The 22,993-nt window shown below is 35.9% G+C and overlaps 2 protein-coding genes across 5 annotated transcripts; one reads left to right on the top strand and one right to left on the bottom strand.

Moving 5' to 3' along the window:
• Positions 1-78: 78 nt before the first annotated feature.
• On the bottom strand, positions 79-7,884 carry LOC120346668 (glutathione hydrolase 1 proenzyme-like). 3 transcript variants are annotated; one of them, XM_039416462.2, is made up of 13 exons: positions 7,299-7,315; positions 7,080-7,217; positions 6,627-6,815; positions 5,932-6,071; positions 5,492-5,684; positions 4,952-5,158; positions 4,538-4,650; positions 3,929-4,062; positions 3,076-3,263; positions 2,418-2,500; positions 1,572-1,789; positions 910-1,023; positions 79-428 (listed from the first exon to the last, which is right to left on the bottom strand). In XM_039416462.2, the coding sequence occupies exons 3-13, from the start codon at positions 6,656-6,658 to the stop codon at positions 279-281; spliced, it is 1,572 nt and encodes a 523-aa protein (XP_039272396.2). In that variant the 5' UTR covers positions 6,659-6,815; positions 7,080-7,217; positions 7,299-7,315; the 3' UTR covers positions 79-278. The 3 variants fall into 3 exon arrangements, with proteins under 3 accessions (XP_039272396.2, XP_039272393.2, XP_039272395.2); XM_039416459.2 differs by lacking the exon at positions 7,080-7,217 and having other exon boundaries at positions 7,299-7,884; XM_039416461.2 differs by lacking the exons at positions 7,080-7,217; positions 7,299-7,315 and adding an exon at positions 7,003-7,028.
• A 2,316-nt stretch (positions 7,885-10,200) lies between these two features.
• LOC120346104 (glutathione hydrolase 1 proenzyme-like) lies at positions 10,201-17,051 on the top strand. Of its 2 annotated transcripts, none has more exons than XM_039415755.2 (12): positions 10,201-10,358; positions 11,532-11,718; positions 12,072-12,211; positions 12,733-12,925; positions 13,454-13,660; positions 13,861-13,970; positions 14,590-14,723; positions 14,936-15,126; positions 15,271-15,353; positions 15,540-15,700; positions 16,038-16,151; positions 16,422-17,051. In XM_039415755.2, the coding sequence occupies exons 2-12, from the start codon at positions 11,549-11,551 to the stop codon at positions 16,569-16,571; spliced, it is 1,653 nt and encodes a 550-aa protein (XP_039271689.2). In that variant the 5' UTR covers positions 10,201-10,358; positions 11,532-11,548; the 3' UTR covers positions 16,572-17,051. The 2 variants fall into 2 exon arrangements, with proteins under 2 accessions (XP_039271689.2, XP_077971798.1); XM_078115672.1 differs by lacking the exon at positions 10,201-10,358 and adding an exon at positions 10,786-11,147.
• Positions 17,052-22,993: the final 5,942 nt, after the last annotated feature.

Below are 22,993 nucleotides of genomic sequence, written 5' to 3'. Positions count from 1 at the left end.
CTATATATGTTTTCAGTTTTTGCATTGTTCGTCCATTTTCCCAGGTATTTTATTCTTGTGACAACAACACAATTTAAACAGACCATCTTGGATTCATATATTCAAATTCACAACACAACTATACAAACTTTATTACATTGAATTACATTACGAAAGATTAGAATATATACTTAAAAACTCTGCGTAATATACCTTTGCTTAGAGAATAGTCACGAGGCAATTAAAATTATGCAGTAGTATACCGTAACGGTGATTGTTGCGCATATACAATAATTTCGTCAATATCCATCTGGGTATCCATCTTTCCTGCAATCACATTTTGCAACAATGGTCCCTGAATTTGATCGTGATATAACTTGCATTGTTGTTAGACGAGTATCAATCATCTCAACCTGATGCCCCTTTTCTTGAAGTCCTTTTACTATGTCCTGTTCGTGTTATAAAAAATAAAAAAACGATTCTCACACACAGAAGCAGATTAAATGGACAAAATGCGTGAAGCGCAATTACACGTAATCCCATACAACGCCATTTCCAAGATTTAACAGGGGTGCCTATATCTTTCATTTTACCCGAGTTTTTATGTGTACTCGTGCATGACCCAATCTTGATTTTTGTTTGTAAGAGTTTTAAATTTGGTTTCCTACGAAAGCATCACTAAAAATTATACCTCTAAGGAACCCGCTCGACCTTAAAATGGGCTTACTATATCACCTGTTCCGATTTTCATCGCCTAAAGTGAATCGGGTGGAAGTGCGAACGTAAACGCGATGCTTTAAGCATGCAGTCTCTCTCATAATGTCAAGTTCTTTATATACCTTATACCTAACAGATCGCATTTTTTTTAAATCAAACGTTAACAATCCTTAACAACGATAAAATCAGACAGTAAATTACTTTAAAGTTTACCTTGTCCATCCCATTTTCGATTTGAAGAATATTTGGAAAACAAAAATTATTGAATCTTTTTGATTTAACGGCGTCGTTTGTGTTTTTATCGAACCACAAGCTTTGTAGAATTGTCTGAAAAATACAGTACATAGATAAGTAGAATAAATATCGGACGCTTTACAGCATAGGGAATGTAATCAGGATTTTAGTTCTTTCTGAACTTCATATGGACGAATTAGTTAGTCACCTCTTTCGTATAAATGAGAAAGATGATGGAATGTCGAAGGTTTGCCACATTTTAAAGTCATTCTTAGGTATTTTGCGCGGTACTCATGTAGTATGCGAACCAATATGGCGAACAACGGAACATAGTGTGTACCAGGTTGGGCTTAGACCATAATTTTCCTTATTTTATTCCAATTTTTCTTATTTTAGTTCTATAACAAGTTCGGGGACTAGCCAAGTGACTCCCGTAGTATTTGTACCTGAAATTATGGCCCAACCTGGTACACATACTACGTTCCGGAGTCCGCCATCTTAGTTCACATACACGGCAGTACCTTTTTGCGCATCGATTCAAGTGATTAATGTGTTGTACATCAATATTTCAACCACGTATCATTATTTACGGACGCTTCGTATTTTAATTAATACATTATGCATGTTACACTTGAACTCACCAATGCCGTTGACGCTATGATGCGCATTCCACCTGCACCTCCCAAAACCATTTTCACTTCTGGTCCGTTAGGTGTATTTTTCAATATAATAGTTGGGGTCATGGATGACAAAGGTCTTTTGCGAGGTTCAATCAGATTGTTGGAAATAAGATGTGCTGGAAACGAAATGTGGCAAAACGGACGGAAAAACTCAACGAATCTGTCTACTGTTGATGCAGCTGCATCGAAAACAATAAACACAAAAATTTAATATCATTTAACGCTATTTGATCTAGCATGAGGATTGTACCTTGTTTCCAAGCTATATTACAGCTCCAAACCTCATTTATATTATCTTTACGCATGGCCATTATTGATTTACTGCGATGGTCGTCATTGCTAAAAACTGTCTGATATTTAAACCCCAAGATATACAGCGCAATCTAATTCATCGTCAACCGTGCATTTCCTTTAGTAATGTTAAAATTTAAGCTGTGTTTATCTCATTGATCAAATTAAGGACAGTCTGGAAGCCTTGCTTATACAAGTAGCTCTGCCTACGCGAGTAGGCCATTTCCTATTACAATTGCATGTTTTTAAATCTAATTACAGTTATCCTGGTTGACGATGTAAATTGACGCGTGTTCGTGTATAATCGTACGAAATACATCTTGGATTCACATAATACTTTGTTTCACAGACTTGGTCTAGTCGTCGCGTTTGCTAGAGCCGTACATAATGTGACTTCGAATATGCGTAACAGCCTCATACCTTATTTGAGAGATAAATTGTAATTTGTTATGCGACAAGAGTATGAAAAAATTGCGAAACAAAATATTTACAAGTAATCAGTTCGTAGTCACTAACATTTATTGTCCGGGGAAGTAAAATTTTCCATGTGGTTGTTGAATATGATTCCGGTTCTTCTTCCAAGCACGTTACTTCCGAATCTGTAACGGCAAACATTGCAAGTGATTATAAGTGTCTATAATAGGAACCTACGTGTATTCCTCGGTATTGATAAGTACTCTATTCTCACTTTGCCCAGAGACTTTTAGCTGTTATCTATAAACTTTCAATTGGTGGATTATGAAAATGTCACACATCTGAATAAACGGAAGTGGTGCAACCTGCTGTTTGCAAGATAAACTTTTGTTTTGTCTTATCCCATTTAGAGAATTTTCACACCACCCTATACTAGGCTGTTTGGTATATCTTTATTAAAATAAAAGCTGTTGGTGACGAAGGCATGGCAAAATGTGAAAATTCAACAAACATCGGAATGTGTAAAATTGCATCGACCATTTTATTTGTATAAATTTTATCAATACCAACTGCATTTTTAAAACAGCGTCTCATCATTTCCTGGTGTAGGTTAAAGGATAGAGCAAAGCATTAAGTGGATGGGACATAACGATGCGTTTTTATTAACCGATCGAATGAAGTAAAACGTTTCTCCGCAATTTAATTTCTCGAAAATGGGATTTCGGAACGTCGACTTTTCCGATAATATATTGTAACTTACGGACTGTTTAGCGATCCAGTTAAAGCAACTGCACTTCCATTTTCTCCAACTATTCCAACATGTGCAGTTCCTTTATCTATCGGAGCTTGCTGATATTCGCCATAATATTCTGAACAATGAGTTTGAAAGTCGTCGATTTTCATTCGTACTTGTTCGCAGTATTCGTCAGATAGCATTTCCTCAATCAACTAAACAGTAATAATACCGACATTCAGAGACATGATGATTCTACTACGTTCATGTAAAAGTAAATACCAAGACATTTCGTGATATGAAGCTTGAGAATAATATATCTTGGCTTTTATGTTTTAAAATGCTATTTTCAATGTTCTCACAAATGAATTCATGCAGTACCCATTGTAGCACCAGTATACAATGGTATAGAATTGACCCAACTAAATAGACTCCTTAGAGTTTGATTGACCGGGATCGAAATTAGAATCGGAAGGATATGGGCGGGCCGGGGAAGAGCAGCACCTGCAAGGGGCCTGTCTGTACGGGTGCGCATAATTGAGATACCGGTATAGTTGAATTGTTATGAATATACACGTCTGTGATAAGGACACAAGACTATAGGCGATAACTAGAACGCAAAAAGAAAAGAAAAAACATAAGGTGTTGAACTATTCAACTCTAGTTGGGCGGGTCACATTGAATCGTTACGCGGGCCATAATCGGCCCAAGGGCCACGGCTTGGGAACCACTGAAATAAAAGTAACACGATTATAACACTTGGCTGCCTCCGTGGTTCATTCGTGGATATTGCTGAGTGCTGAAATCTGCTCGTTTTAAAAAAATATCTGAGACAGAATTCGCATAATAAATATATGGTAATTCAATTAGAAACTCTGACTTCTTTGACTTCGTTACTGAATTCCGGATCTCCAAGTTGATTTTTTCTACAGTATGCAAACTTCATCGCCTCTGCTATTCGATGATATAGTAAAATCTTGTTTTCTTTCGAGACATCGCCATTGATGTTATATCCTACGAACACCAATAAAATCGTTTCAGTATGCTGACATTCATGCCATCCAATACTAAAAGGAGGTTTTTAGCCGTTCTGTATATTTCTAAACTCGAATAATTCAAGAAATCCTCAAGTTATATTACTGAAGAGTTTAGGTTTTTTCAAACGCGGTAATTTTGTCACGACATGAGGCTATATTTAAAATAACTTATTTTCTATATCACAGAGAAACGAACCAACAAAAATACGACACAAGTTATATATCATGCATTCGGGTACCCTAAATATGTGCATGCATTTCGGCCTAAATATAATGAATGATTGAAGTCGCATTTCGCATTAAAACACACACTAATTTGAAGAGAAGCCTGATGAGATGCTTTGAGAGGTTTACCCTAAGGCCTAAGCAGTGCATATTACAACTTAGCATTAAATATATATTATATATTACGAATCCTCACCTCTTGCCATATATATATATAATTGAGTTACCTTTTAAAATGTTTAATATAAAAGCGAGTAACGGTCCTCCACTTGGGGCTCCTGATGTAATCAAAGTTAGATCGTTGGTAAGTTTCAGTTTGGTTGGTTCCGTCATTCGTACACTAAAGATTTTGAATCAAGATAATATAAATCGTTTTATAGAAAATACGATTTTGAAACGACATTTTCAATAAATCGACCGTAGTGGGATTAGATAAATTATACGCACTGATAGGGCATTGGCAATGGCGAGTACAAAAATTGTCCATACTTCATGTGAAAATCTCAATACATTGTTTTCCTGTATAAAAGTACTCACCCAGTCCCGTGCTCTCGCAAAAAAACGACCTACATTGTTTTCGAAATTCATCAATAAAAATACTGTAAATGAATAAAAGTGTTCATCGCTTGGCCAAATCCTACCTGTAAGTGATTAAATCTTCTTTGGTTATAACTGAAGGATTTCCGAATCCATCATTTATATCTTCCAATATTGAATTGGTGAGTGATCCATTATAATAAGCATCGGCCCCCTCTTTCGCTATTGTACGTAAAGTTTTAGCGAGTTTCGGTCGAAAAATTATATCCCCTGCTTGCTTGAATTTTCCATCATTTTTTTGTAGTAGTTCTCTGATAATCGCAAATTATTTAATTCATTCAAACTGAATAAGGAATAAAATGTTCATGAAAAAGCCTCAGATCTATCTACCTCGTCATTAATCAGTTTTAAATATGGATTTGGACCTCCTGAAGTATGCGCACAAAGATGGCGCACAACCTGAACTCAGGTTGTGTACCAGGTTAGGGTTCAGGTTATGCGACATCTTGGTGTGCATACTTCAAGAGTACCAAGGATTTTATATTATTTCTGATGACCCCCTACATGTCATTATATATATGAGCTAATCATGAATTTGGAGTGATATAATAAATAAAATAATATTATTCAGATACCATCATTACCTCAGACGTTTATTCTGTTGTATTTTTGGCATTGTAAGTTTAAGCCAATGTTCACAACCTGCTGTCATCTTGAAACCATTTTCCGCCAAATCAATTGCTGGTTGGAAAAGCAGACTCCATGGAAGTTTCCCAAACCTTTGGTGAGCTTCCCAAAAACCTTTAATCTGGCCTGGAACTGCTATGGAAGATCTGCCTAAATCGCGTAAATAAGTATTAGCCTACTATTGGATAATAGATATAAACTTTGAATACAATCTCTATTCAAATAACTGAACAAAAATTAGATACAATTACACTGAGAATGAAAGACGGAAATTTTTCTAGAACGTTCCGTGTAAATGCTTTTGCTCTCGTTCAATATACAAGTGTACAAACCACCATGTCAAAAAACAGCAAATAATGTGTTTTTATCCAAAGCCCTGTCAGAAATAATTCACTACCGAGACTTTTTGCAAAATCGTTTCCTTCATACATGTCCGAAGACGAAGCGAGGGGTGCTGTCTCTCTAGCATCAAAGAAGTAATCATTTTTCGATTCAGCGTCAAAGAAGACCATAAAAAATCCACCGCCAATACCACCGCTAAAATTTTAATGATTGACTTATATATTATACAATATAATATCATCACCGACTGAGAACGAAAGTATATATATATCCAAACCACCGTCAAGTTTTAACAAGAAATATACTATGTTAAATATCTTCTTCTGAGTAGCAAATTTGTAGGATTCCTGCCAGAGAGTTACCAATTTTGGGGCAATAACTCGGAACAATGAACCGTTTAATTTTTGTTTAATTCTTATTTTAATGTTCGAGTCAAATTAGAAATCATTTTTAAGTTAAAACACGCACAACTACCCACTAAAGGCCGACAAATTAACCAAAATATCCTATAACGGAATACTGTATTCACAAATCAATGCCTTTGCGTGTAGCTGAAATTTCTAATCCTTCTTCATAAAGGCGAACTCAAATCTTATGAAAAAAATAATACCAAATGTCTATTGTTCAAATTCACACATAAGAAGCTGCTATCCGAGCCACGAGACTTTAATACTTTGAATGTTCGACTTTTTGGATGTTTTACCATTGAATCGAATATAATAAAGTTATTGAACTAGGTAACAAAAATACCTTTGAAAAGACACAACACCCAATGCTAACATAGACGCAATCGCAGCATCGACAACTGAACCTCCTTCAGCCAGAATATTCTTTCCCGTGGCACACGTTACTTCATTATTAGCAACTACGGCAGCTGATTTGAATTCCTTATACGATTTATCTGTTTCTCGCTTTTCTGCATCCTTGTCCTGAATATAACTGCCAAAAACGTAACTATTAGGAATAAAAACGATTCAATGTAGTTGGGCACATGTCACATTATTACTGATCTCTTTCTTGTTCACTATCGAATAGACTGTATCCGCGTCTCTGCAGTGCGAAATTGTTTTTGCATAGTTGTAGTCATAACAGAAAAACATGTTTTAAAATGTTGAAATTTACCCACTGTATAAACATCGAAACAACTTAGTGACAATGAGGTGGATATAAATTGCTGTTGTTGGCTGGAATTAACGTTATCACCTTTTCTCTCTACTTCTCCAGTCGCCAGAATGTTGGCCGATAAATCATGTTGTCGTTTTCATGGAACCGCTCAGCTTTAATATATCATCAATGCAATTCTCTATTTATATTTGTATGTATATAGAACCCGCAGAAAGCCTATTATAAATGCACAGCAATACATCATTTACGGGGGTTACTTATGACAAAATATGCGAAGTAAATTAAAAATGTACTTACGCGCTCATTTTTGTTGTAATATCCATCTTGCAAATGTATGTTATAGTTCACGCAACCGCGACACTGACAAATATCGATATTTTACAGGAAAACAAATAACGCGTCACGGATGTTTTTGTCGCGATCTGTACCTGCAATTTGTCTTCTTAATTCGACTCAAAGGATATTGCGAAATGTTAATTTTCAGTGAATAAGCAAGCACATGTCAGTTAGTATAAAAATAGTCTTCAATGAAGCGAAAAGTATATTAATTCTAAATTCACTAATTCTGATTTAACCTAATTTACTTTATCTTCGATTTGGTTATTTGATGAAAATCTATAGCGGATGGATGGATGAGATGCCGAATATAATCAATATATAAAAAAAATTTGCCTGATCGTACGGAATATGAGAATTACTCATATGCGATGCGTTTGGGGTGGCGGATACTCTGTCGAATTGCTCGTACGTGCTCGGAAGCGACGTGTAAGACATCGGAAGCGCAGTCCCGATATCTTCAATCTCATCTTTACATATGGTCGGATTTATCACTGATATGATAACGCATGAAATATCAAAATTCAAGGTTTACATCCCAAACTACAGCAGAAATGAGCTGGTAAAATGTTTGTTCGTTTAAACAAGATTGATTAAAATGTTGACAAGTCAGATACAGTAACGGTACGGTAATAGCTTAGCTGATGACAAAGTTTGCTAAAACGATCGGGAGACAAGTGGGACGGATAAACAATAAAGAACAATAGGGAAAAAAAATTTAAAATTCAGTGTTATATTCTCTATTATATCTCCTATTTTCAGTAAATGTTTCTTCATATTTACACAAACGTTTGTTATAATATTTTCGATTGTTGAAATACTGACGCTACCAAAACACTTTCAAATAAAGGTCGCTCACAGTCGCGCTTCAAAATTTTTAATGGCAGTACGGGGGATAGGAAATCTATGAGTCTAAATTTGTCATTTTTATCAACCGTAGCTGCCACTTAAATGACTGATATATCACCGAGATTCCCTCATCTCTACTATTTATTCAATTGTATCGTTAGCTGTTTCTTGGAAACTGAACTCTCACGTCATATACTGAGAATTGCAACTCAGCTCAATTTCAAAATACTGTTACTATCCAGTCTAAGTAAACAAAAATTTTCACTCCAACTCTAGCCCTCGTCTCGAGGATAAACTCCGACAAAAAATTGTATGCGATTCCAGTTGCCGAATTTAGCAACTTGTTTAGGCATAGCTGGTAGTTGTTATCCAGATAAATTAATCCGCTAATCATATTTTGTGGTGATGAACAACCTTTAAACCCATTTATATTCATACAGTTGATTACCATTGTGCTTCTTCTCCTATGACTTGACCATTTTGCCCGACTGGATCCAGTCGGTTAGTTTTATGGCTAATATTCTCTTTGGGCCTGAGACCAAATGTCACCCGCCCAGGAGATATCTGAGGCCAAGATTTTTTTGGATGGAGCTAGATCGATGCCATAAATCGCCAAATTAAATGTATATATAGAAAATTAGCAATAAGTGATATCCGTTAGGGATGTAAAAAGCGGTGACCGGTTAGGGATGTAAAAAGCGGTCAATCTATATGCGGGTGCTAAAACCCATAGGTTAGGGTCAGTATGGGTTCAAATATCAGCAAAACAAAAAAAAATCCATAGGTCAATTGTCGTGGGTTCAAATGTACGGGAACCGGAAAAAGCAGCGGTAGACCTCACATTATAGTACTAGTTTGAGGTAGATCTCACTATTGTGATAAACCTCATGCTGGAGCTTACGTTAGGTCTAAACTGCAACTAAGTATCTCGTTTTTTTTCAGTAATTACTGAGACTCGCCGCATTAAGGTCCCGTCTGCTGATAATCGATGTGTTGCATCAGATTCAGATATTTATTTTTCGTCATGCAAGAATTAATATAAAGCAAAAGAAAAACATAGTACACTAAAATCGAGAAACATTGAATCAGAGCAGTTGACGTGGAATCGCGAAAGACTCAGTGAGTCATCCAATCAGCGACACCAAATGCTGTATTATAGTGGCAAATATAGCAATGAAGCAATTTGATAAAAAAAAATTTGCTGAGTTATATGACCAAGCATTAATAAAACTGACGTAGCGTGCCAAGAAATGGGGTAGTTACCGGTACTTGATAGCCATTATTTTTTAGGAAAGTAGACGACTTTACCGGCACAAAAATGAAGTACCGGTATGCAGTATGCAAATTTCATATGGGTGGTATGACATAACTAAACATGAAACATCCAACAAGACATACGGAATTCAATTGATTTGAGTATATATGGTAATTGAAAATTCAATTATCGGAACCCTACACAAACTTTGCCAAGTTCCTACTTTTCCACAGCATGTTAACCTAAAACAGTTCCGTGTCAACGTCATTACTATTACAAAAGACTCGGTTTTATAAGTTCCAAAATGCCCGGATTAAAAATCTTTCCGATTTTGACAATGTAGAAATAAATTTGTTCACAAAATTTGTGAATTTAATTCACCGAAGCGTGTTATAGTCAGAGGATGTAGCAGACAAGTGAATACACATTGAATTAGATCGGTCGACCATGAAAATGATTCGTCTATTCTATACTAGTCTATGCCACATTCTGAAAGTCTTGTTATTTTTGTCGGGAAAAGTAATATACGGATGCGGTTCGGCCAATGTTGGGACAAAAGAGGGAGCGAATCGAGTCGGGAAACAAAAATTCCGACGTCATGAACCAATTCTCCTCTACCTCCCGAACAAACAGAACACTTTCTAAACACGACTTTAGGTGTAGATATAAATGCCCATGAAATATTATATAAATATAGAATACACGATAATAATTGGGGCGTGATCTGTGTTTGAATCTAATTCTTTAACCACTTTTGAGTAATCAACTTAGAATGAGAAAATATCCGGAGGTGATCGTGTTTGCTGCATGGACGATTTGATAATTTATAATAAAACGTTCATATGACTTGCAGACCAGTATTCGGTATCATCGATTAGTATTTCTGAGAAATTTGGTTTGGTACTACTTTTCACCAGGTTCGTTTGGAATAATTGTTCTTTATTTGTTTTTTCTAAATAAGGGATCTTTTGTACAAAGCCCCGCCAACGCCCAAAATGTGTAGTCATCCAGTTAGGGTTAGGAATGCAGATTGCGCGGGAAATTAAAATTTTTGAATCAATACCAACCCTAACTGGATAATCACTAATTTGTTATTTTAAAACGTCTGGGTGTTTTCTCAAATCTCACATTTTTGCATTAGTAGCGGAGGCGGGGGCTAGCGGACAAAAAAAATCCTAAATAAGTTAGTAGACGGTGAAGAACTATATGATAACTATAATATGATGTATGACTCACGCGATAATATTTAGTTTCCTTCATTGGTAATACGCATAACCTCGTTCTAACTACAGTTGTTCCACTTGATCGCTAAAGTATCGACGTGATATCAATCAGGCTTTTATAAAACTGTGAACCGTGTTGGATTTGTTTGAGATTGCTAGTTGATGTGTTTGGTACCAGTGCCATACCACATGATACGTCACTTATCCGCATATCTAAAGGCGGATTGGCAGCTAATTAAATACCTACAATATTTCCGGCAAAATTGTATTGCCTTACTGGTTCAAGAGCAATTTTCAGGCTGTGGTGATATAAAGTGAAAGTGGCGGCGTTGCATGAAGGCTAAACATTTTTGCCACTGGGTTTAGACAGGTCCAGACATATGGAGTTGATAAGGTTGTAATGGATAAACTTGTTCCAACTCTATTTTATTGCAAATATGAACTCTAATAGCAACAGAAATCGTTTCCTTTATCAGTTCTATTGTGAGTATTTCATTAAAATATAGGAAACTCATTTTAAACGGATTCCGTGCGTAATAACAGTCAGTTTTTTGAAGTAAAATAAACGAATCTCTATCAAAATATTTGTGATACGGTAAAATGAAATCTGCGGAAATTTATTTAGATATCTCCAGATATAGTATGGCATGTGTGGCGTTTTCTTATGATATAAACATATTACAACTGGTTCAATTCAAATATAGTATTCAAATTGAATTTCTATTCACATCCAATATTTCCTGTTATATAGCGCAATGAAAAATCGCCATGTTTGGCAATTGAAGGGTAGATTTGTATCAAGTAACAGCGACCACTGATACTATTTTCTTGTGGAAAGTTTAAATATTTTAGTCTATGTGTGTTCAGGGTGATACTTGTAAAAAATGAAGGAAACCGGCACTTCGAATTCATACAAGGAATTTATGTCAGCAGCTGTAGTTTGCAATAATGAAATTCCATGTACTGCAGGAAAAAATATTCTGGCAGCAGGAGGCTCAGTTGTTGATGCTGCCATCACGTCTATGTTGACATTAGGAGTGATATCATTCCAGAGGTATTTCTTTTATTATTCTTATTTCACAATCAAGCAAGAAACGTACAACGACACTAACTTTTAGGACCGAAGTCTTTGGTTTTCTGATAAGCTTCAATTAACCATTCACAATGGTTATGAAGTTTGAACCCGGGATTGAAAACCTCGGTGGAATCAAGACAATTGCTAGCTGGTGCGCATTCATATATATATAAATAATTTATTATTATTATTCATAAAGTTTTTGCTTTAATTTTTATTTTGTATAGTTGGCCATAGCATGAATAAATGCTTGCGATGGATAGGTTTTGCTAAATAAAATTATAAACGATGCTCAAATGAAAATATATTTCAAATATATATATTTTCTGTAGCTCAGGAATAGGAGGTGGGTTCTTCATCGTTTACTATGATGCAAAAACGGGAAAAGACTATTTTATCGACGCAAGATCAGTTGCTCCACTCGAAATTGATCCTGAATTCTACGTTGATAATAATTATGCAAAAACATATGGTAATTGAAATTAGTAATTTTTAAACAAAGGGCATTCTTATGTATCAATTTTTGTGCAAAATTATAAATTTAACTATCTATTCCGTTGTATAAGAGTCATAAATTCACACAAACAAAGATACGGAGACTTTTAATTAGATTAAAGCCACCTGACCATCAACAAGAACCAATATCATGCTATCTATCACACTCAATCGACTGTTCACGCCCAGGTTAAGCTGATAAATATAATACCCTCTGTGGAGGACGTTCTATAGCGATCGGAAATCATAAAACTTGCCCAAATCATATATATCATCAGATGAAGGGACGGGCTAAATCTTAATACAATTCATTTCATTTTTTTTTATTTCCAATGAAAAAGCAAACGCTTGTATATTGATCGTAGGTAAGGGTTGCCATGAAACTTCAGGCGAATGCTTGTAGTACGGATATAAAATGGGATTGATGACGGTTTCTTGTTAATTGTTCCGATCTAGGATATATCATTCGTAAAATTGGGTCTCGTTACAATATTTAAGGTCGGTCATCCATTGCCGTCCCAGGAGAGATACACGGCTTTTGGGAAATACATCAAAGATTTGGAATACTTCCTTGGTCAGCCCTATTCAAGCCAGCCATTGAATTGGCGGAAAAAGGTTTTAGGATGACCGCATCATGTTCCAACTGGCTCAGAGTGACTATGCCAAAAGTAAAGGAAAATGAAAATTTAAGGTACAATTATGATGTATCACATAATAAGTATCCAAAAAATGTATACAAATATTCATCTTAATGGATACAGAAAAGACGCTTGAATATCCATCCATAAACTTCTACAGTACGTGGAGGTATTTATAGTTCGATCTTGTGGATGACTTTGAAACTATTATTGAAGCACGATTGAAAGTAATCCGCTTTGTTATAAACCTTGCTTATTCAGAGTCTTTGCTCCGAACAAGACAGCCACTGATATCTAATGTATGGAGCTACTATTATTGGACAGAACCGATCTTTCCGGTTCGCCATTGTCTACCCAATTTATTACACACTGGGTGAGGTGAGGCATGAGATTAGAACCCTGATGTATCTCACGATCACGTGGTGTTGCAATTTGGGAAGATTATATCGAACGAAATCAATCGGCCATTATGTAAGAAGCTAATAGAAAATTGTAATGCTGTAACAGCAAGACAATATTACAGATAGGTTGGAAAGAAGCGACGGATTATTATCCCTATTCTTTATTCTACAATCATGCAGAAATTTTCTGAAGAAGTCCGATGGAACATTCAAACAAACTGGTGATTATATCAAGAGACCAAATTTAGCGGCTACTCTCCGTATAATAGCAGAAGAAGGAGCTGCTGCTTTTTACAACGGATCTTTAACAAAATCTATTTTAGATGACATAAATGATGGATTTGGTTTTCCTTCTGCCATCACAATCAAAGACTTCAATATGTACAGGTACAAATGTTCTGTTAACAAAATTGAATTTTTTATTTCCACTAGGATTCTAAGTGATTGCCCGAATAAATTGCTTGGTCAAGCATTGGTTTGTAGTCGTAATGATTGTAATCCATAATAAAATCATTTAATATATATATATCTTTTTATTGCTTTTGTAAATAAAATCATTCATAAATGTAGTTTAAATGTATATTTAGGACTAGGATAAGGGAGAGTACGAAACTTCAACTGGACAATTTCACAGTGATATCAACGGCAGCGCCGAGTGGAGGAAATATGTTGGCGTATTTACTCAAAATCCTTCACGGTTAGACATTAATATACTGAAATATAGACAAAGTAGCTTCAAATGAAACGCTTCAATGCGTATGTGCAGGGAAGTCCTAAATACCACAATTATATTCCCAAATACAATACTCTACTCGCTAGATGTGAGCTTTAAAAAAGTTTTAGACATTTAAGCTTTAATTTGAGTCTTTAACATTATGTAAGTGAGGCATAATGTGTTTTTTATTCTTAATCCGACTACGAGTAGTTGATTTCGGAATTATAGTATTCAATAGTATAATCTATGGCTATTTGGCTGTACTTACAACTGCCTTCATGTCTTATCAATGCGGTGGTTATTGCAACGATAAAACAGCCATAAACACGAATAATTTCACACAGAGTCACTCGTAATCATTAAAATATTTTCCTCCTTTCACTATCGCAGAAACGCAACAAATTCTGTTTCTCACAAAAAATCAATAAATATGCGGTCTGCTTCAAAATCAACGAAGATTTTTTCGAAAACAGAGATTTTGAGTTCGCGAAAGATAAAGTTATATTTGATTTTCGACATCATTAAAGAAAGAACAGCAATGAACAAATATCCGTTAATTGTAACAAACTTTCTGATATTATTTTATTTTCCTTACTTCAAGAATTCAATCTATCTGCTGAGGATCTTCGTCAGGATGAAGTTTTAACTTATCATCGAATTATTGAGGCGATGAAATTCACATATTACAAGAGAAATGTACTTGGGGATCCTGACTTCTGTCCAAATGTTAATCGGGTACGCGCGTATGTTAGACATCAAATGCTGTGGATCTTAACTCACTTATTACTGTAAATCTAAACAGCGCACAATTAAACAATTTTGGCACAGACTGTTACTGTATACAATATTTCAGTCTAGCTATATATAAATTACCGGTAATTTTTCTGGCAAATTATCGTTTGAGAGATACAGTTATCATGAATTCTATGTTTGCTTTTTATTCCAAGATTTTAAAAGAAATTATTACGGATGAATATTGTAAGAACGTAAGGGAGAAAATTGATGATTCACAAACTCACCCATTACAATATTACGGTGAAGATTTGACCCCGGTACAAGAAGATCACGGTACAGGGCACTTGGGAATAATTGGAGAAGATGGAAGCGCGGTCGCCATGACCAGCACTGTTAATCAACCGTGAGTTAAAAGTTTCAATAAATTTTGAAAAAATGATCATGATTGAAGGTCGAGATTGAAACTTTCTCACGTTTTACAAAAGCTGAAATAGCAAACAAAAAATTGTGTTCAATGATGCTAATTCAACATGTTACTCTCACTTAGATTTGGCAGCAATGTTCTTGGACGAAAAACTGGTATTGTGTTCAACGATCAGATAGGAGAATACTCGATACCAGGGGAAACAGGTCTGTAAGAAGTTTACAACTATGCTTACTGCATTTCATCCATCGAGTTCAATCAAACAAACACAATGCTTTCTGCAAATGAAACCACAGTAAAATGATCAATACTTTCGGAATTAAAAAAAAGAGTTCTAAACGTCAAATGCGACTGAGAGGATATTTAGTTTCATTTAATATTTTGTTTTCTAGTCACTAAGAGGTGGCGTCCAAATAACCTGCTTGAACCTGGGAAAAGAGCTCTTTCGACAACATGTCCGACTATTATTTTAAGCAGAACGCCTGGAGGCCCAAAAGTAAAAATGATTGTAGGGGGTTCGGGAGGGACAAGGATTGTAAGCGCTACAGCACTAGTAAGTATCTAGCTGTAACTCTGTAACTTTACCTAATTTGAAGTCGTGGTATCGGGCTCTCATTATTTGATATGTGAGGAGCATTTTTTAACTCTGAATTTCAAACAAAAAAATATTGTTTCATGTTAACTCGCTTAAGTCAACCTTAATGAAGTTTTACATTATGAATTTCTAGTGGTAGGAGTGTTTTTCTCAAATCTCACATTTTTGCGTTAGTGGCGGAAGTTTTCCACAAATGAACCCAAATTCCGAATGATGCTTTTGAGCTTATTGTAATAGATATATCAAACAAATATATCAAATGTTGCCTGAAGAGAATGTCTTTTAAAATTTGCAGACAATTATACGAACGCTTTGGTTTCACGAGGATTTAGATAAAGCAGTAAAATCGAAGAGACTTCATCACACCTGGTACCCGAACGTTTTGCACATTGAGAATGGAATGGACCAGGTGAGCTGTATATTGAGTAAAACAGAATCCATTGTTTCTCTCATTCTGAGAGTATATTATTGAAAAACGACGTGCCCGAATGCACCATGTACACAGGTTCTAAGTAATCTCTTTGGACATAATATTACACATCAAGCAATTATCTCTAGAATGAAATCACTAAGCAGGTTCATGGTAATGATAATTTGCAAAATGTAAAAGTAGGGAAGACAACATATCGTGCCCTATTGAATGTAGTGATCATTTTTATTCCGTGATTTCTTTTACCAGAACGTTGTACGTGGTCTAAAAGAGCGCGGGCACAAGATAGAGTGGATGGAAGGTTACTGTTCAACTGTCCAGGCAATTCTGAAGCTAGAAAATGGTAGAATTGCAGCCAAATGCGACGAAAGAAGGGGAGGATATCCAGACGGCTTTTGACAAAATTATTACATATATATACGATATGGCCATGAGTCTTTATATCCAGTAGCAGACGATACCTGACTTCTTCAATTATGCACTGCTTTACCAAAACTGCTTCTTATGTTCAAAATTCATACATATAGTTCAAATTTTGTGCTTTGGCAGTAGCTTATTATAACCAACATAATACTGAGCTGAACTGAAAAGTTTCCTATACACAAATTTTCTTAAAGCATGGCCGATTTCCATCAAATATTAGTGAAAAAAGCTTATGTAGAAAAGTCAGACATATTTTTAGGCAAGGTGGTAAACATGAGCTCGTTTTGTGATTTTACAACCTAATGGTGATTTTTGTTTTAAAAATCTAGGTATTTAAACGATTTTAGTCTCAGTGTCAGCAAAACAACTAGGTGAAATCGAATTCCAAAATCTTGTCAGCTACTTTTGCTATTTGAGGTGTCAAGTTGTTCTTTTTAATAAACAATCAAGTCGGAATATTAGATTTTCTCATCTAACAAATAAACTGTAACTAGCAGTCCAGGATTATGCCGACAACAAACTGTGACGCTAGCAGCTGTTGGCCTTGTAGACTATAAAATAAACTAAGTATGAGTATCCGTCTCCCTGTCTAAAAGGAGAATATTTGCCAACACCACAAAAATATGATTTGTAAGAACTTTTTGTTTTCAGGACTGCCCTATGGCCTATAAGCTTATCCGCCAATTGGCCATAAAATATAAACATGAAAATAGACACTTACAAATGACAAAACTCCAAAGCTCAATGACGGAGGTGCGCTGCATATAAACCAAGAAATGAGAGGACGACATGCGAGAGAATTCTCGGATGCCAATTGGCTCATTTGAATTATGTTTGGGACCCATGTGTGTTATGAGGGATGAAAATAATAATTTGTACCAAATTTCATATCAGAAATCAGGCCATCTAACTCAGTATGAATTTACTGTCAAATTGTATTAAACTAGCATGAGTACAAAAAACAGATATTGCGAAAGAATTTTCTAGAGCGCGACCTAGTGTCCATAATTAAAATTGGGGAACATTTCTTACATCGATAACCATTGCAACTGTTTTGTAAAAATAGAAACAGTTGATAATGCTTACTGCCATAGCAGTGACAGGACAAGCTGACGTGATCTTCATTAAGCCGGATATATACCAATCTTCACAAATGTCCGAAATTTACCGTTTATGAGGGACGACCGACAACTAGATAGCCTGTAGGCCAGGAGTGGGCAATTACTTTCCTGAGTGGGCCGGATGCGGATAATAGACTTGATTACTGGGCCGGATGACCAAAACTCAATATGATCAAAAACGATTTATTTGAAATTCGCAACTCGCAAGTCTATCAGTCATTAGTCAATCGCCTTCCCGTTTCCCTAATCGCGTTTAAATGATGTAAAGCATCAGGTATTTGCATCAGGTATTTGCAGCAGGGGATATAGTAAATAACATTGAAATATTAGCGTTGAAAGAACATCGAAAATGTCATGAGTACAGACAGAATAATTTGAGTACTGTAAATCATGTACTAGACCAGTGGTTCTCAAACTTTTTTCGCCCCATACTGTACTTTTAACGTTATCATCGCCCCAAAAAACTACAACAAAACATCAAGTTACAAACAAATTTATTGCGAATCAATTAAAAAATAGCATGGTACCTGATGTTGTTAATAAGATGGAGGAATTTTGGTCAGGTGCAATCTAAAATCATCATCATTATTTGATCTGACCCTTTTCTGCCATCAAATATGATGTTATAAATGGAGGAACCAACAATTTTACGTCGGCAAAAATGCCAGATGACTTGCGGTGACTATATTTTCAGTACATTTACAGGGGAAACGAGTCGTCGCGCTCACGACATTCATTAAAATTGCCGACTTTGTCACCGATGATGATTTTCTGTTGCGTAAAATATTTAGTTCATGGCCGATACGAGCATTAAAATTGTCTCGCGATATTAATTCAATTATTTTCAACGTGAATCGCCGTTGCGCCGAGTTACAATAAATGAAAATTTCACTATGCTGAAATACTACAATCTGATCTTTGGTTTAAGATAATTTTAGGATATCACCGTTTGCAAAATCCCAATGTCTGAGTACAATTTAACACGATAAAGTAAAAGAATAATTATTTTAATGCAGTAAACTGGCGCCTCACAAACAAAATGTTTGGGAACCACTGGACTAAGCAATAGTTACCGATTGAAAATTTCGAGATAATTTAGTTTACCGACATAATTTCGATGTTCTCGGCTTAAATACCCTTAAATACCTTAACTTAATTTTAATCACCGAGAATGCGCAATTGCCCATTTTCTTATCTCTTTTGCCCCCACTTTGGGAATCGTTGTACTAGACTAGACAAAAGGAAAGACATATGTTGGGGCATTCACAAACGCACGAAAAAATTTGTAGGCCCAAATGCTGATATATCAAGAGCTTGAGTTTTTTTAATGACTTAAATGTTTCGGAGGGATGATTTTTGCACACCATATTCAGGTGCTTGTAATACGCGATGAATTACGGTATTTACTTTGGCCGACGATCAGTTTCAATTTATATCATCGATATTTTCAACGAATATTTATATTCCTAAAAACTATGGTCATAATTTCAGCGGGCACAAGTGGGCCGGATGTAACACTCCGGTGGGCCGGATCCGGCCCGCGGGCCGTAATTTGCCCACCCCTGCTGTAGGCTCTTCTGCACAAAAGTCGTTGGAGAGAGGAGATTATAACCTGCCCATCGGTGAAAGTTAGCTGTTAGTTATAATTTAAAAATACTGTAATATACATCTAAAAACGCATAAATGAGTACTATACGTACGAAAACAAGTTAATGTTTTCACACATGCTTCAAAGTATCTAAATTTAAATTGTTGCATCATTTTTATTATCTTGGCAAGGGAGTCGATTAACGAAGTGAGACATTCATTTTCAAGTTTTCCTCTTTATTTGTATTTGATTGCTCAATATTTTAATGTATTGAGGTGTACAAATCAACGATAATATAATTATGAAATTATAGGCCTAGATGTTTCTCAAGAAAAGTGGAAACTTGCCGTCGATAGAAAACAATTTTCAAGTTTTTATTTGACATAAAAGGTTCGGGTACAAAATCCGAGAAGGGCGTTACGGTCCCGTTCAGATATTTGGTTTTATTAAAAAACAAAAAGGATTGAGTATAAATTTTTTTAATAATATTGATTCCCACCACAAAACCAACGACTAAACCAAGCAGTAGAATCTGGACTGGAGGAATATACACTCGAATCGTAGGTGTGAATGTAATTTACAGGCTCGTTGAAGCACGCGCCAACCTACTTTGATTACAAAAATTGCTAGTTCCATAGTGAGCTTTCGTAACTGTTTTTTTTAACATGTTTGTCTCTTGAGCGTTTAAAAATAGAATCAATCATCTCTCTATACACTCCAGTAGAAACAGATGCCAACAACGATGAATATTCAGACACTTTGCGCTGTGTTGAATTTAGTTACTTGTCACTTCAAGAAAATGCAGTAGCCGCAAGTCTGCCGAGAATACGCCGCAGTATATCTTGAAGAGCTGTAGGCTATACTTATGGGATTTGAAATACCAGTTTGCTACAACTAATTCTAGAAACCATCTATGTCTATGAGATAAAAATGATGGTAAGAGAATCCAAGTATCAGTGTTATACCCCAGGGGTGGCCAACCTGTTTTCGACCGCGATCGACTAAAATCTTCAAAATAGGTCGCGATCGACGGATCGGTAATACAAAAATAAACAAAAATGAATGAATACTGAATACGCAGATAACTGCACACTGCATACAAAAATTCCACCGCTGCCAATATGCTCGGTCTGCGGTCGCATTCTCAATGAAATTGCCACAAAAATTTGCATTTCTATGTTCCATTCAATTTGTCAATTTGATTATGTAATTGTACCCGAAGTAAACGTTTCATCATTTATTTTAGATTCATTCAAATCATACAATTCAGATCTAGGGCATGTCTAATTTTTAGTCGTGAGTGTTTTTAATTCCTTAAAAAAAAGATTATCCAAACAGCGAATAATGAATTTTCTCAAACCATAAATGCTACATTTCAAACTTCAGTATATACCTAATTTACAATTTTCTTCAAATCCGATTCTTTGCCACTGCTACCGCTGCCATTAAAATTTATCACATTACTCTAGGAGTGAGATGATAACTTTCGCACAGCGCAGAAATTGTTGTAGGATCGTTTGCCAGTCAAGACAGATAGTATTCACTATTCAGTACGTTTATTTCTAAAACTTGGCAGTAGTGGAACTTGCATTTGTCACATAATAATATGCTCTGTCGGGCTTGTTCATACCCAATTACTGCATGTGTATATCGTATTTTGTGCATGTACAAAAGGGGAAAGTGGGGAAGGTTGGGACACTTTTTTTCTTTTGCATATTTTGAGCCGTTAATTCTGCATATTCACTTAAGTTTGCGGGACTAATGCATAGAGGGGTAAATGTAGTTTTTATTCAGCGACTAAGAAATTCCCTTTCGACACACATCTTACTACCAAAATGCTTTGAAAAACGTCTGTCAAGTGTCCCACTGTACCCCACTTGTGGGGCACATTCGGACAGACCCTGGGGCACAATGGGTCAGTCTGTCGAAATTCAACGAAGTATGCCTTTAAAAATGAGCAATTAATCGGCATAATCGTCTAAAGAACAGGGGGACTTCAAATCTGAAGATTTAATATCTTTAAAATCAATGTTCAACTGAAATAGTTCAGATATTTTGACAAAAAAATTCGCAAACAAATTTGATTATTTCCTTCCTCGAATCTTAATCTGGAAATATTATTGATTCTTGAATATGTTCCATATTGGGCCATGGGTCGAAAGAAACTATAAAATTACACAAAATATAACGCATCTCTAGGTCTCTAAGCACTTATTGTATCAAACACTGTCGAATTGTGCCCTTTAGTGCATGTCCCACTGAACCCCGGTCCATTGTTCCCCATAGGAAACAAATATTTTCAGACTACCCCACGGCGAAATTCGGAAGGCACATCGACTCGCCAACGTTATGAATATTTTACAATGCACTATAGCTGAAAAATATCTGACGGTGTTTTGTCATGTTGGAAAGGCTAAAGTAGAAAAAAGAAAAAACTGGGATGATGAAATTTTAGTTTCAACCTCCCAAAACCAATTTTATCCTATAGCTTGCGCCGCCCTACCCGTCCGTTGTCCGTTCGTGGGGACGTTGTGACTCACCGAAGGACGGATTGAAACATCGAACCGCGGACAGGATTGCGGATATAGTATCAGTGTGAGAGCTGATTTTCCACCGTGCCCCATGTCCCAACGTGCTCCACCTTCCCCCCACATTCTTTATGTTTTAGATTTAGAACACACAACAGGCGCTGTATGAAACTTATTTCAAGGCAATTTTTGGGGTATCTTATTAAATTTACTCAACATCAGACGCGATCGACTACTCGAGATGTGGCGATCGACCGGTCGATCGCGATCGACGTTTTGGCCACCCCTGTCTTATAGGATATCAATTAGTCAAAAAAGACCTAATTCTATCGTCTCTTGTCTGTCGTGCCAAACCATTAGAGGTCATGGGAGTATCCAAAGCAGTTGCTTTGGTCCTTTTCACATAAATAACCCTAGCTTCACTAATCACACTAAATTAGAAACGTTCTACGTAAAATATAGTATTTTTATTTATCGAGGCAAAAACATGATTGTGTGTACCAAAGGGATACAATATACGTGGCATGGTATCAAACTTGAAATCTTTGAAACTTGATTAAATTTTGCGTTCTAGATGTAAGGAGGCAAAAATTTCCAATTAGTCGAACTTTGGAAACAACACGCGCTTCAATAAATAACACTGGCTGCCTGCTTTTCATCATACAGAAGATTACCCGCGCTGATCGTTTCAAAATAGTTCAATATTTTCGAGTGTTGACATTTGTGAACCATGCCTAGCTATAGAAATTTCATGGTGATTTGATTGAGCACATACCATTACCACGTAAAATATTTAAAACTCATCTTCCGGCGGAATTGATAAACATCAACAAGTTAAACAAGAAAAACGGAAAGGTATTAAATCTACAATTTAAAATACAGAGAAAAACAAATAACCCAGTCGTTGCATCGTAATCTGAAGTGAGAACTAAAAATTGGGCGCGCTACAAGTCTTATTGCCTTGCCATTTCTCTATTCGAATTTCCTACATTTCAATTTTTATTAAAGGATCATTGATAATTAGCTGTCCAATGTCATGACGATCTTTGGATTGATTATAGATGCGTACTTTTAACAAAGATATCGTGTATCAAATATGCCATAAAACTGATCTCTGGTTATTCCATTGGTGCTATATTCTATTATCATTATTATTAATCA

Source organism: Styela clava, chromosome 8 (genome assembly GCF_964204865.1).
Source record: "Styela clava chromosome 8, kaStyClav1.hap1.2, whole genome shotgun sequence".
In the NCBI taxonomy this organism is placed as follows: Eukaryota; Metazoa; Chordata; class Ascidiacea; order Stolidobranchia; family Styelidae; genus Styela; species Styela clava.
This window is presented reverse-complemented; position numbering and strand designations above follow the sequence as displayed.